Below are 13,763 nucleotides of genomic sequence, written 5' to 3' on the forward strand. Positions count from 1 at the left end.
AGTTCAAGTGGCAGACTCTTGAGTGTCGAGGAGCAGCAGGACAGTGCAGATTTTCCTTCTGTTCACAGGCACACAGTCCCTGCAGCCTTATGGAAGAATGCCCGAGGGAAGGACCAGCTGTGGTTTGAAGAGGCTTTGGGCTCCACCCACCCTGTAATCCTTTACCTGCACGGCAATGCAGGAACAAGGTAAGGCACAAAACACTGATGGCTTTGTTTCAGGATGTGTTTTCCTGGCTTGTCACAGCTTCAGCACCTTCAGAAAGACAAGAAAAACTCCTTAGGGGCTGTAGTGATAGGACAAGGAATAATGGTTTTAAACTAAAAGAGGGTTGATTTAGATCAAATACAGGGAAGAAATTGTTCACACTGAGGGTGGTGATCAAACACTGGAACAGGTTGCCCAGAGAGACAGCACCCCTGGAAACATTCAAGGTCGGGCTGGATGGGGGTCTGAGCAAACTGATCTAGTTGAAGATGTCCCTGCTCGTTGCAGGGGATTTGGACTAGATGGCCTTTGAAGGTCTCTTCCAGCCCGAACTATTCTATGGTTAAAACCAAAATAAAATCTAAAATTAGTGCAATGCTTCTTTTAAAAGAAGGCACATACATTTTATGGAATGATCCCTCTCCATTGCTGATTGTGGGAATGGATTTATTGCAGTTATCAGAGATATCTGATATTATGGTTTACCTTTGTATCCTCTGCTAGAAGCCAGGAGGCTGTGACCCTTCCTGAATCAGGTGGTGGAAAGCACTTCTTTTCTGTATAGTACAGAAATTTTCTTAATTGATACAGGGGATGGTACTAGTGCTTCTCTATATGTGACTCACAGGCATTAAATAAACCTTCAGTTCCGTTTGTGAGTTTATTTTAGTAATTAACACGTTCTGAGGAAGGAAAATCAGAAGGAAAGAGGAAGGTTATGTGCTAATCTTGTTTCATTATTGCATCTGTCCAGGACATTTGTCTGGACCAGGAACCCTTCTAAAACTTGTAATTTTATAGTTGACTGTTTATTGGCTAAAGTAGCAGATCAGTTCTCTGTACTTTGCTGCTGGATACTAAAAACCATTAATGCAGTGTGAAGATATTTTTCAGGATCATGTTCTTCCTGCCACCTCTCCACATGTTACAGTGCTTTGGTTTGTTTATTAGAACACTGTCCTTTCTCTTAAAAATATACATTTTACAAAAGAGTACCAATCCCCTGCTGAATTTTGAGTGCCAGTTCTTGAGATGTTTTTTCTTGATTGCATGTTCTTTTGAAGCTGATGTCTGCCCAGAGATACTCTGCAAGAGCAGCAACATTGCAGGAAAGCAAGTTCCATGATGTAAAGTAAAGCAGTTTTAGCTGTGCTGGTAGTGAAGGTTTGTTAGCCTCTCCATCACAAGAACATTTTTCACACCAGTTCTTGTCTCAGCACTGTGCTTTTCTTGGCACAAGGGCACAGTGTGGAAGGTGTGTGCTGCAACCCAGGAAATGCATGAACAGATGGGTTTTTGCAAACTGCCCTTGCCTTCTTGTGCTGATGCATTGCAAGGTTTAATCAAATTGTTGCATTGTTTTTCAAATATTTCTTCACTTTTTTTTATTTTTTTGCCCTGATTGGGTGTAGCAAATGATACTAAGGGAAGCTGTTCTGCAGCTTAATTGTGGCTGTTTGGGGCCAGTATCTCTGCTTCTTGTGTATTGATTAGATTTCCTTCTCAACTCCCCCATGTGCTGCTGGGATAAGGGACTGAGCTAGGGATCAGTTACACATTTCCCATTTCACTCTGTGCTCTGGAGGAGCTGGAGGTGTCTTGGCTTTGCCATTTCACATTTAAAGTGCGTCGCTGTATGTTTGTTTCTGTGCTGCACATTCAGTGCCTGTCCCAGGGCTGCTTTACTGCTGCAGGCTGCATCAGCCATGAGTAAAAGGCACTGCCTTGGCTTCCTGGTTTGACTTGAGTGATCTGGGGCTGAGGCAAAAATGTTGTGTACTCAATCCCCTTAGAAAAAATTCCTCTGTTGCCCTTCAAGGAAAGCATGAAAAAGCACAAAGGTGTGCATGTGAAAGGTGACTTTTCAAGCAAGTGGATCATCATCTTCAGGCTTGTATGATTCAAAATGACTTACAAGCAACCCCTTGCATTTTGCCCTGAGTGTTTTTGACTGGATTAGGTATTTTCTAGCATGGTTGGAGCTGACAGCTTTTGGCTGGCTAGTGCATGTGTTCTTAGAGGGAGATATGGCATTTTGGTTTAGAGGCTGCCCTGACCAAGCCAGTCATAGTATGAAGTTTCTGGAGTTTTCATAAGTGCAAGAGTCCATTTTCTATAATGCCAATTCTAGACTGAAGTTTGAGTATGGATTAGCCATATCATGTTGTGCATATATTTTAAGGTATGTAATGGCACACTCATATTCCTTTCCATAGTCTAGGTTTCAGTTTATATTTATAAATAAAAGCAGATTCTTCCCCTGGACTTTACAGTTTTCAGTTCTGCTTTTCTCTGCTCACGTTTTTGCACATGTCCTTTCTTTCCCTATGCTTGGAGCCAGGTGAGAAAATCTAAGGGCCACCTGCTTGGCTTAATGTCATGATTTCTGCTGGGAGCATCAAACTTTTGAGAGTCAGGGCTACTGGCTGGGGCAGCTCTTGTGGCAAGAGATCGGGGTAGGCAGAGCAAAAAGGGACAGGCTGTTCTGGACAGGCTTTGGAAAAGGCAGGCAGCTGGGTGGGTTGAAAAGTTCATTTTTACCTGCTGTGAGGCAAGATTTACATGGAGAAGTTGACTTCAAAATTATGTCCTGCATAGCTCAACAAAGCCTGGCTGCCTCCTTGAAGCCTGTGACAAAGCATTTATGGTGTTTCTTATTTTTGGCATGTTTTTGTTAGATTGCCTGAGGCAGTTAGGAAATATGTTTCTGGAAACTTAAATGCTCAAATTTGGTTGGTTTGGGAGTTTTTTTTGGTGTTTGTTTCTTTATGTTTTTCTTTTTTTTTTTTCCTCTCCTTTTTTCTTCATCTATCGCTCTTGCCAGAGGAGGGGATCACCGGGTGGAGCTTTACAAGGTAAGTGACTGCCTTGTAAAAGGAGATTGTCCAAACAGCTTTCCAAAGAGCTGGAGGGTGGGTGGCAGCTGCATTAACACCTCAGGTGTGCACACAGCTGAGAGGACTGCTCAAACAGCCCACTGCCAGCAGGCACAGCCCTTGGAGCTCTGTGTCCTTCCAAGAGGAAGCCTGTAAAGGAAAAGACTCTGTAAGCTGTGAGCAAGCACACTTCTCCCGTCTTCAAAGATGTGTGAAAGGTCTTTTATGTGCTGTTGCTAACTGCCAGCTCCAGCTGAGCTAACCAACACAGTTTCTGGGAAAAATCAAAAGTTTTATTTAATTACAGCCCCAATTTGATTGATTAGTGTACTAATTTAAGGAACCATTTAAGAGCATTCAGCCTGGATTTCCGCTTTACTCAAGGCACAGTGCATTTGTAGGAGTGGTGCCATCTCAAGAGCAGAAGGTTTTGTAGAAAACCTCATGAATTCCCCAGGTGTAGTACTATGGTGTGAGTTAAATGAGAACACGGCTGATTTGAGTGTTTTGTCTAGTGATTTTTGGGGTAATTTACTTTATTAAACGCTTTTGGCTGAAATTCCCACACATAATTTCTTGGTCTCATATCACATGTTTCTAAAAGAGACATAATTGTTTTTGTTGGTTCATTTCAGAGAGGTCTGAGTCTGTTCTTCTCTTTATTCCTGTCAATGTTGGCACACTTTATTGCAATTCAATGCAAGATCCCCTGCTGCAAAATCTTTTAAATTCAGATTTCTTAGGAAATAGTGTTTAGCAACCCCAAGAAGGCAGGTGACACTTCATTTCCTTTAAGAAAAAAAAGAGATTAGCTATTTTGCAGAAAATGGGTTGAAGAGACTCTCATGTATGGTGATTGGTTTTGTCATTTTTCTTGGAACCAGCCTGTGCTGTGATGCATTTTTTGCTGGCCAAGACAGGCAGAGGAGTTGGTTTTGATTTTGATGGACAAGAACAGCAGTGCTTCTGAATATACAGACTTGGTGTGTTTGTGTACATATTCAGAGAACACAGTTTACCAAAACCCAGGGTTTCTGTTCCTGGGTCTGGTATTCTTTGCTTCTGAGAATATCCAGACAAGCTGCTTAGTTTGCCTTTTTCAGTCAGTGAGCACACACATGGGCTTAGCAGAACCACTCCAGAAACTGCAGGTTTGTGTTTATTCCAGCAGAATGAACCAGTTTGGGATGCTCTCCTTTTTGCTGGCCTTCAATGCAGCCAACACATAAAACATGTATAGAAGACAGGTGAACTCTCAACAGATTAAATAATTTTAATGGCCTGGAACAGGGTGAGATTGTATATGATATCTTAGCAGTAAAATCACATTGTAAAGATAAAAACCAAACTTTTCAGGAAGAAACTTCATCTTCTGCATGTCTAGTCAGGGAATTCAATGTATGAGTGAGCATATAAAAATGTCATGTAGTGATTCCATTGGAAACAGCTGTCTTGCAGCATCTGATTGGTCTGGTGGGACAATGGAAGTGCTCTCTCCTTTTCCAGTCAGGTCCCAGTTGTCTGTGTGAGCTCCACTTGATACTGTGTGCCTCAAAGTGGTTGTGAAATGTTTAATTGTTTATAAATCTACACAATATATGTAATCTCTTAAAATTGTGCTGTAAATAATGCTCAGTTGACAGGTGTAATTTCATTTGTAGACTACAAATAATTTCATTTGTAGACTACAATAGTCCCAGTACCACTAGAAAGGTGTTGATTTTTTATTTCCTCTTTAGAGTATAGCTTAATAATAATGTTGCTTTTTTAAAAATCATGTATCATACATAGACCACAAGAGAAACATTTTAATAATTTTGTAACTTTTTGTTGATTTTTTTTTTTTTGTCTACCACTGAGCTGTTAGGTTCATATCAAGCAGTGGTAGCTTGGAATGCTTGTATTGGTTTTACCAAGGCACTTTTCCCAAGCAAGTTGGTCTAACATTGAGTGGTTTTACTTACTTTTAACAGATTTTGTTAGGATTACCATTGCCTATAACATGAATATTTATAAGAGAGCAACTGCACATTTTGAACTATACATTTAAGCCTTCTGCCACAAGCTCCTATATGTTATTCTTACATTTATGCCAGTTTGAGTAATATAATTGTAGCAGTTGTACTCTTTCACTGGAAAACAGGAAAGTTTTTCTAGGGGAAACAGTAGGATATTTGCAGATCTTAAGGTCAAAGCTGTTGAAGGAATAATCAACATCTTAGGTGGCTTGATATGGGGTCCAGGAAACAAATGGAGTAAAACCAGTGGGCTGAGATTAGTGTTTGGAAAGCTCTGTGCCTGCTATATTGAAAAGCTGTAAATTGGCCATTTAACATGTCAATAATTTTATACAATGAATGCCTGCACTCCTGCCTGACGCAGGAGCGTGGCAGGTGTGCAAGACTCTGTAATGGGTTCTGAGTGTTTCTCTGCCTTCCAGGTTCTCAGCTCCCTGGGGTACCACGTGGTGACGTTTGACTATCGAGGTATGTGGGCTTCTTCTACAAACCCTTGCTGTGACAGCTCATTAGGTGTGCTTATTGCTTCTCTTTTTTCCCCTCTCATGGCTATCTAGAGAACTTCCAGAAATTTCTTTCCAGTGCCTTCCTGTGCAGCAGTGCTTCCTGATGCCCAGCTGGGTGGGCTGTGGCTCCTGTCTGTCCTCGTGCGCAGGGCTTGTTGATTTGGGAGCTGAGAAGCAGAGTGAGCCAGGCTGTCACAGCATCCACTTAAGTGCACATATGGAAGCTGGGGGCTTCCCTGGGTGTAGTCCTTTTGGATAAGATCTAGTTGACTTTCCTAAGGTCACCCAGGGAACTGAACTTGCACTTACTTCCTGCTAAAAGCTCATAGATGAGATAAGACGGAGTAAATGATTTGCTAACAATACTTGGCAGAAGCCATGACTGCTTTGCCCCTCTGCACCAGCAGTCAGGCATCTACTGCTCCTTTTTTACCTTCTTAGTATTTAAGTCATGGCTGCAGTGTAATGCCACTGCAGATACAGGAAAGAAATTAATCCATTGCGTTTTTATCAAGAAGACACCTGGGAGAAGTTTATTTGTAGGAGCTTGCCCTGTTTTTCAGTCCTGCTGGCAGCTGCTTCTCCGGCTGCTTATTGGGAATCAGGAGGGATGTGGGGTGCTGGCTGCTAAGAGCATACAGTGTGTGGCTGTGCTGCAATAGTGATGGAGCCAGAACAGTCAGGAGGGTGGAAAATTGCTGGAGGGCAGTGATTGAACAGCACAGACAAACTGATGTTGCAAAAGCTCCATGAGACACGATTGGGTTTTGGCCCTAAGCATCCAATCCTGTGCTGTCAGAGACTCCACTTACAAATTAGTTACATGCATGCAGAAGCAGGGAAGGTTTGGGAGCTGAGCTGTTGCAGGTGGGTACCTGCAAGAATGCTGTTGTAGCAATGTTTGAGATCCAATCTTTGGTTTTGCTGTTGACTAAATCCACAAAACCACCTTGGCAGACAGCAGTCACCTGGATTAAATGACTGTGATTCTACCAGGGCTTTCAGCCCCAAGTCATAGAGGTGCACAGTGACGTGAACAGCAAGCACCCATGTCCCAGGCCCCTTTGCAGTTGCAGATGGGCTGCATGGGAGGAGCTGGCTGGTTCTGCTGAGCAGTTTGAGCGATTCTCAGCAGGACTCTTTGTGTTCCAGGCTGGGGTGACTCAATAGGCAGCCCTTCAGAGAGGGGAATGACCTACGACGCCCTTCATGTCTTCGACTGGATAAAAGCCCGGAGCGGAGACAACCCTGTCTATATTTGGGGACACTCCCTGGGCACAGGGTAAGCATCTAATCTTAGTGGCACTTCTAAAGAAGCAGCTTCTAAAGAACATTAGGCACTGACCTTGGATGAAGGTGTTGTTTTGCAATAATCCCTGGGCTGGCTTGGCTTGGCACCTGTGGCATAATTTCTGGAGGGTGGCTTCCCCCTTTGCACTGTACAGAGTGAGAAGGGCTACAGTGAATGGATCTTGAACCTTCATTGTCCACAGGGTTCACACTAGAAGACACTTAGAATAATAGATTGCAGATTGTCTTTCAGAGCAAAGCATCAGACTTCTGTGGTATTCTAAAAGTGTCTCAGACCAGCCATGCTCGTGTGTGCCTTATGCTTTCAAAAGGTTTCCTCCTGTCCTGATGAACGTGCTGTGTGTAATCAGTGCTTGGGCAGGTGCTTGCATGACTGTGCTGCTGGCCACCTCAGACATTTGCATGGAAGTTCAAGGTGTCAAGTGCCTTTGCCTTCATGTTTTTAACTTTCATTTCCTGCTTCCTCCCTTTCCATGGTTGTCTGGAGGCAAGTAATGTTCAGCACCACATGCTCTTACCCTTGTGATTGGTGGAGGAGTAGAGAGCAAGCACAAGAGTTACCTTTGAGTTGAGCTGTGTACAGATAAACTGTGGGACCACAAAGGCTGTGAAACACATGCTAGGACAGGGAGGTATTTCAGGGAAGTGGCTCTTCATTGCTGTGACACTAAACACCCTGCTTAGTTTGAGAGAAGACAAAGACTTTTTCTTGGCTTGCCCTCTATATTTTTTGCCCTGTTCAGAATCCCTTTCTGGGTCAGAGCATGCTTGTGATGTTTCCCAGCACTGCAGTCAGAGTGTCCTGAGACTGGTCCCCAGCTGAGTTCTCTAGTGACCACAGCCAGTCTGGAGTTCAAGGTTTGTGAAATGCTCTGTGCTTGGAGGACTTGGCAACTTTGGAAATATCCCTGTCTCATTAAGGTGATGCATAGGGGAGACCTTGCTGCTTTCTGTCCCAGTTAGGGAAGCAGTGTAGCCCTGGGATGCTGCACTCCAGCTGCCTGGAACCTCTGCCTACACCCCTGTTCCCCTCTTGCTTGCTCAGCCCTTGTGGTCTGGAGGCAGGAGGCTGTGTCGCACTGCTGAGGGTGTGCTGGGAGCCTGAGAGCCACCTGAAAGGAGTCCAGCCAAGGGGCTGCCTGGTGTGTTTCTTCCTTGGACTTGTTCACTTGAACACTGGCCCCTGATGTCACTTGGGGCAGTCGGGTACGTGGGGACACAGGTCACCGTGGGCCAGCTGCCAGACCTCGAGTGGTGTGCAGAATGGACCTTGTGGCTGTGGAGTTGTATCAATTTACAGGGATCCCCCAGTGAGGGGAGAAAATGATGCATCTGACTCCATCTTATCAGAAGGCTAATTAATTACTTTATTATACTGTATTATTCTATCTTAGATTACATTACATCTAAACTGAATCTGCCAAGCACTCAACTGCACAGAACCCGTGACTGTCAGGTGACAGTCCCGACACACACACACACAAGGAAACAAAACACCATCACTTTGGGTAAACAGTCTCCATATTGCATTCTTCTTTTGCACAAACACAGGCACAGCAAATAGGATAAGAATATTCTTGGGAAGAATTGTGCCTTGCTTTTCTCTGTGAGGAGAAATTAGGGGCTACAGAGTTGTACCTGTGCCACCTCTGGAGCTGCTGCTCTGCAGAGGGTCTATGCCAACTCGATGCTCCTTCTTCTTTCCAGAGTTGCAACAAACCTGGTGCGGCGCCTCTGCGAGAGAGGTGAGTGTGACACGTGGATGTGCTTCCTGGCAGCCTGCTGCTGTCCCAGATTCCCACAGACATTTGGGGCACTGGCAGAGCTGTCCTTGGTGCACTGTGGTGGCAGCTGCTCTCAAGAGGCAGAGCCTGACCTTGCTGGCAGTCTGCAGCCCTGCATTTCAGCACATTGCCTTTGGTTTTTCAGAAACGCCCCCGGATGCCCTGATCCTGGAATCTCCATTCACCAACATACGGGAGGAGGCGCGGAGTCATCCCTTTTCTGTGGCAAGTACACAGTGACACTCACACTGGTGGCATGGAATTGTCTGCATGGAAATGAACCTTCAGAAGTGCTGGAGCTGAGCTAACTGCATGACTTGTGGTATCTGTAAACATTGGGGGTAGAGAACTGCACTGGAGACACCTGCTGGGAACACACAAGGGGCAGGGTCAGAGCCATGTGTCCAGCATGGGAATGAACTGGCTCTGAACTGAGCACACACCCAGTCCAGGCCTTGGATACAGCCAGGCTGGTGAGGTGTCCTGGAATAAAGCTCTTCCAGGAAGAACTGCCAGCAGTCCTGCATGATACTTGGAGACTTTGGCCATGCAAGCACACACAGGGCCTGCTCCTGAGCAGGCTGGTAAGATAGGCCTGAAAAAGGGGAGGAAAAATAATGCTGGTGTAAACAGGGGCAGTCTTACTGCAAAGAGCTTGGTCAGCAGCCAAGGGATGTTATGGGATGGCAGTGGCTTGCCCTGTTAGTGCTCTTTGTACCAATGGCCTGCTGGTGCCTGCCACTAATGCACATTTTTCCTCTCAGATATACAGATACTTCCCTGGATTTGACTGGTTCTTCCTTGACCCCATCACAACAAGTGGAATTAAATTTGCAAACGATGAGAAGTGAGTTCCCTCTTTGCTGGGGTTTCAGCTGTGGCTGCAGTAAGCCATGGCAAGCATCAATGAGGATAGACATGAGACGGCTCTCTGATTTTTTTTTGTTGCTGCATTGCTCTTACTGGAGTGATTTCAGTTACTCTCACAGCCTTGAGAGCAGCACAGTGGAGCTCTGTCTTTTTTAATTGTTCATAGTAAGGACAGATGCAACAGAGAGAGCAGAGACTACTCAGGGATATGCTGATTTGGTTCATGCCATTTATGCTTTTCAAGTGTACCTTACATATTAAGCAGTAGCATTGGAACGTGGAAGGTTTGGGAAGATTTCTTTGCTGTGTATTTGCCTAAGCCACCTTTCCTGTAATCCCATTGTCTCCTTTCACTGAGTCTTTCATTGAAGAGCCTGAGCATTTGTGAGTTTCCAGTATTGAAACCAAACCAGACCTGGGGAGAAGGGGGGTGATGATTTACAGTGGAGTGAGCCACATTTCTCTGGTCTAAGCAGCAAGAAAATTTTATAAGCATGTCTTTCACTGGTAAGTTTTCTACAGATCAAATGAATGGTGCCCAGATAAGGTTTTAAATTCTACTTAATAACCCACAGGACATGCTTGTCATTACAGTTTTCATTAAAATGTACACATGTTGGTGTTAGAGGATGATGGGATTGCTGCGAGCCTTTGTGACATTGTTTTCTGGTTTACAGTGTGAAATACATTTCTTGCTCCCTGCTTATCCTTCATGCTGAGGATGATCCAGTGGTGCCATTTCATCTGGGAAAAAAGGTACACACGTGGCTCTGCAAACTGATCTGGTGGGAGGAACTGGTGTGGATAGAACATCTCAGCCAGGCAAGAAGTCAGTAATGGGAAGGGGTAAAACACATAGCCCAGAGGGACTGCAGATCCTGTAGTGTGGCAAATCAGTGGTGAAATGAGGCTGAAGCTACCACAGCTGCTCAAGCCAGGGCCCCTCAGCCATGCCTGAGGGGGCGGTGGGTTTGGCAGGGGGAGCTGGGCTGGACTAACACGAGTCCCTCACCTGCCTCCCCTCGGGTTCAGCTTTACAACATCGCAGCGACGTCGCGGAGTTTCCGGGACTACAAGGTGCAGTTTGTGCCCTTCCACACAGACCTGGGCTACCGGCACAAGTACATCTACAGGAGTCCAGAGCTACCTCGGATACTGCGGTAACTGCGCTCCCGGGGCGGGGCTGGGCTGGGCTGGGCACCTTTGCTCTCCACAGCAGGGGAGATAACGGGGTGATGTGGCTCTGGGGTTTTTGGGGTCTCCCCAAAAACGGCTGCTGTGGGTGTCCCAGTCAGCAAAGTTGAGTTAAGCACAACCTGTCTGGGCCCCTTAGGCAGGCTCTAGAGCCGCAGGCAGTCTTAGCAAGCTCAGTTCTTAAGTGGGATCAGCTCTTTAGTGATTCTCAGCTTATTAGTGATTTTCAGCTCTTTGCTTGGTAAGTGCTTCAGCAGCAGACGCAGGGAGAGAGAGGAGAAGCGCTGTATGAGGTTCTGCAGAGATGGCTTTATTGGCAGCTTCTGCAAAGGGTCTCAGTGACAGCTCTTCTCCCGAACTGGGCAGAAGTAGGGGTTTATATAGGGTACAGGAGATTTTGGGAAGCAGTAAGGGTTGAGGCAAAAGTGACTTATTATTTTACAGAGATAACAAGGGTCTGGAGGCAGGAGAGGGGCTTCTTAGGTCCAGTCATTATGACTAGGCATTTCTTGTCTTAAGCACCTGACCACCAGGGAGGCCTTGCAGACCCTGTGCCTGCTACACCGGGGCTGGCTTAGCACAGGAGTCAGAGCTCTCCACCTCCTTGCAAAGCAGATTTTGGGAAGGGGAGCCACAGAAATCTGGGAGCACTATCTGGCTCATCTCTGCTGTGAGCCGGATGCTCTGGAGGAGCTGTTTGCAGAGTGGTTGCTTCAGTTTGGCTCTTTCAGTGATGGGTGTGAAAGCAAAGCTGTTCCCTGTAGCTGCAAATGCTCAGCCACAGGGTTTGCCAGGGGAATGGGAAGACCTGCAGGCTGTAGGCTGTAGCATGCACCAGAGTATGGGAGAGCCAAGTGTCACTGCTTTGTCATTTCCTTTTCTAGGGAATTCCTGGGAAAATCTGAACATGAGCATCATCACTGAAGACTGTCTGCTTGTCAGCACAGAGATTTTCATTTCCTTCCTCTCTCTTTTTCCTCCCCGCTCCCTGTGGGTCAGTCTGCCGTTCTTCGATCCCTGGCACTAGAGGAGGTCAGGGATTCCCATTCCAGTCCTGATGTGCACCCTTGGCAACTCCAGCTTCTGGCATCAACATCTGGAACGGCAGAAGAAGCCAAGAAGTTCTTGGCTTCTTTTTGGACTTGGACAGAGGGGTGGTAACAGCCCAGGAGCCAGTACCAAACGGTGAAAAATGTAAGCGCAGCAAAGCCTCGCCCACCCCTCGTGGTACTGCTGAGGACAGATGTTCCTAGGACACTGTGTCATGACCAAGGATGATTCTTTCACTTTTAAACACTGCTGCTGTTTTTGGATCATGTAGAGATACATTTGTAGGCAAATGGCTTTTGCCACATCTCCTTACCGCAGGTGTCTTGCTTGAGTTTGAGGTGTTCTCTTTCTAGAAAATACATGTTTTGCCTTTCCTCTTTGATCAGTGGTTGCAAATACATGGAGGATCCAGGTAGTGAGAGGTATTTTTATTTAGCTCTTCAGTCACAATGTGCTGCAAGTGTTGGGGTAATTGCACACATTTGGAAATAAAATGAAAGATTTTTTTTTTTGTTCTTCCTTTTGAAACATCTATTTAATGGGAAAGGCTAGTGCCCTTTTATCTTTCCTGTACCTTTTTCCTTCTGAACATTATTTTTTGTTCTCATCCCTGCTGTCCTCTGTAGAACTCCTCCCCTTCTTCACAAGTATTCCTATTAGGATTGGAATGAGACTTGTATATAAACTGCAGATGTGGGTGTTTAAGCCAGAAACTGAGAGATTACTTTTTTGCTTGATCTCCTCTTCCATGGACAGTGTGTGCCCAGGCTGCTGGAATGGATGTCTTCCATTACCCCTGTACAAACCCAGCCAGCCATGTGCTGCTTTTTGGTGAGAAGGGCAAGGGGTTTTTTTCCCTCAACTACTTTTTAACTCCTTGGGTCAGGTTTTCCTGCTCCTGGTGGCAGTGCTGTTCCACTGTAGTTAAAAGCAGGCAGTGATACAGTTTTTGATGCAAAAATAAGTCTGGGGTGTCATTCCCCATCTCTCCTCCCCCCCCGCCTTCTGTGCATTTCCAGTAGCACATCTTAGCCCCTCTGACAGCCATTGTTCAGGAGGCAGAAGTGGAAACGAGCCTTTCCCACAGGAGGAGGTTCTGGGAATGTCCTTGCCCTGCTCGGGGCTAGAAGCGGGGCTGGTTTATGCCACTGAAGAGCTCTGCACTGAAAGAGGCGTGAGTGACACACTGCCTTGCTGGGGTCCTGCCCCTTGTCAGTCCATACAGACAGTACCAGGTGCTGTAGGTTTAGTCACTAGTGCTCAAAGGGAATTGTGCTGTCCCAAGGATCTGGTCAGGGGTGTACAGCGTAGTAATAAAATGCTCAGCATGCATCAGAGTTATAGCTGCAGGCTCATACTAGCTGCAAAAGAGACAGTAGCTTGTTCTTGTACCAAGATTCTTCTGCCATTAGTGCAGTTGTCCCTGAGGTTTCTGACCCCTGATACTCATGAAGTAGCTGTGCCACTACAATACGAGTGCAGCAACCTTAATTTATTGCACTGACACAGAAATACTTACCTGGCTCTGGAGAGTAACACACACATTCCAGTCAATGCTGCTGCTGGCAGCTGGCTTGGGGCAACGTGCAGCCTGATGGGGCCTGGCTGGCTGCCTTCCTCCTGCTGGGACAGAGCTGGGAGTCCAGCACGAGAACTGCTGCTCTTGGTGGTCCCACCACCACCATTCCTGTTAGCAGCCCAGTGATACGCTTGGAAATTTAAACTGAAATGTTTATCTAAAAGTGGTGTAGTTTTAATAAAGGCATTGACTGCTGATCACTTTAGTTTTATCAGTCTTACCTGGCAATTTTTGGGACATTTTCCCCACACTGAGCAGGTCAGCTAGGTGTGGGGCTGGGCTGCAGTAGGGTTGTGTGTGGGAGGTGAGCTTGCAGCTGGGAGTGAGCAAATATTTGTGGCTGTTGCCAGTTCTAGGGGAAAGACTCT

General features: G+C 45.9%; 1 protein-coding gene across 1 annotated transcript in view; it reads left to right on the plus strand.

Annotated features, from left to right (window-relative positions):
- The window catches only part of ABHD12 (abhydrolase domain containing 12, lysophospholipase), a 39,187-nt gene extending 25,595 nt beyond the window's left edge, over nucleotides 1-13,592 (plus strand). Inside the window, exons 4-13 of the mRNA XM_059840767.1 lie at nucleotides 69-188; nucleotides 3,032-3,062; nucleotides 5,524-5,569; nucleotides 6,760-6,889; nucleotides 8,626-8,663; nucleotides 8,848-8,927; nucleotides 9,467-9,549; nucleotides 10,250-10,328; nucleotides 10,605-10,732; nucleotides 11,651-13,592. Of these exons, the coding sequence (XP_059696750.1) occupies nucleotides 69-188; nucleotides 3,032-3,062; nucleotides 5,524-5,569; nucleotides 6,760-6,889; nucleotides 8,626-8,663; nucleotides 8,848-8,927; nucleotides 9,467-9,549; nucleotides 10,250-10,328; nucleotides 10,605-10,732; nucleotides 11,651-11,690 (775 nt within the window). The 3' untranslated portion in view covers nucleotides 11,691-13,592. The remainder of the gene's footprint in view (nucleotides 1-68; nucleotides 189-3,031; nucleotides 3,063-5,523; nucleotides 5,570-6,759; nucleotides 6,890-8,625; nucleotides 8,664-8,847; nucleotides 8,928-9,466; nucleotides 9,550-10,249; nucleotides 10,329-10,604; nucleotides 10,733-11,650) is intronic.
- Nucleotides 13,593-13,763: the final 171 nt, after the last annotated feature.

Source organism: Haemorhous mexicanus, chromosome 3 (genome assembly GCF_027477595.1).
Source record: "Haemorhous mexicanus isolate bHaeMex1 chromosome 3, bHaeMex1.pri, whole genome shotgun sequence".
Taxonomy (NCBI): domain Eukaryota; kingdom Metazoa; phylum Chordata; class Aves; order Passeriformes; family Fringillidae; genus Haemorhous; species Haemorhous mexicanus.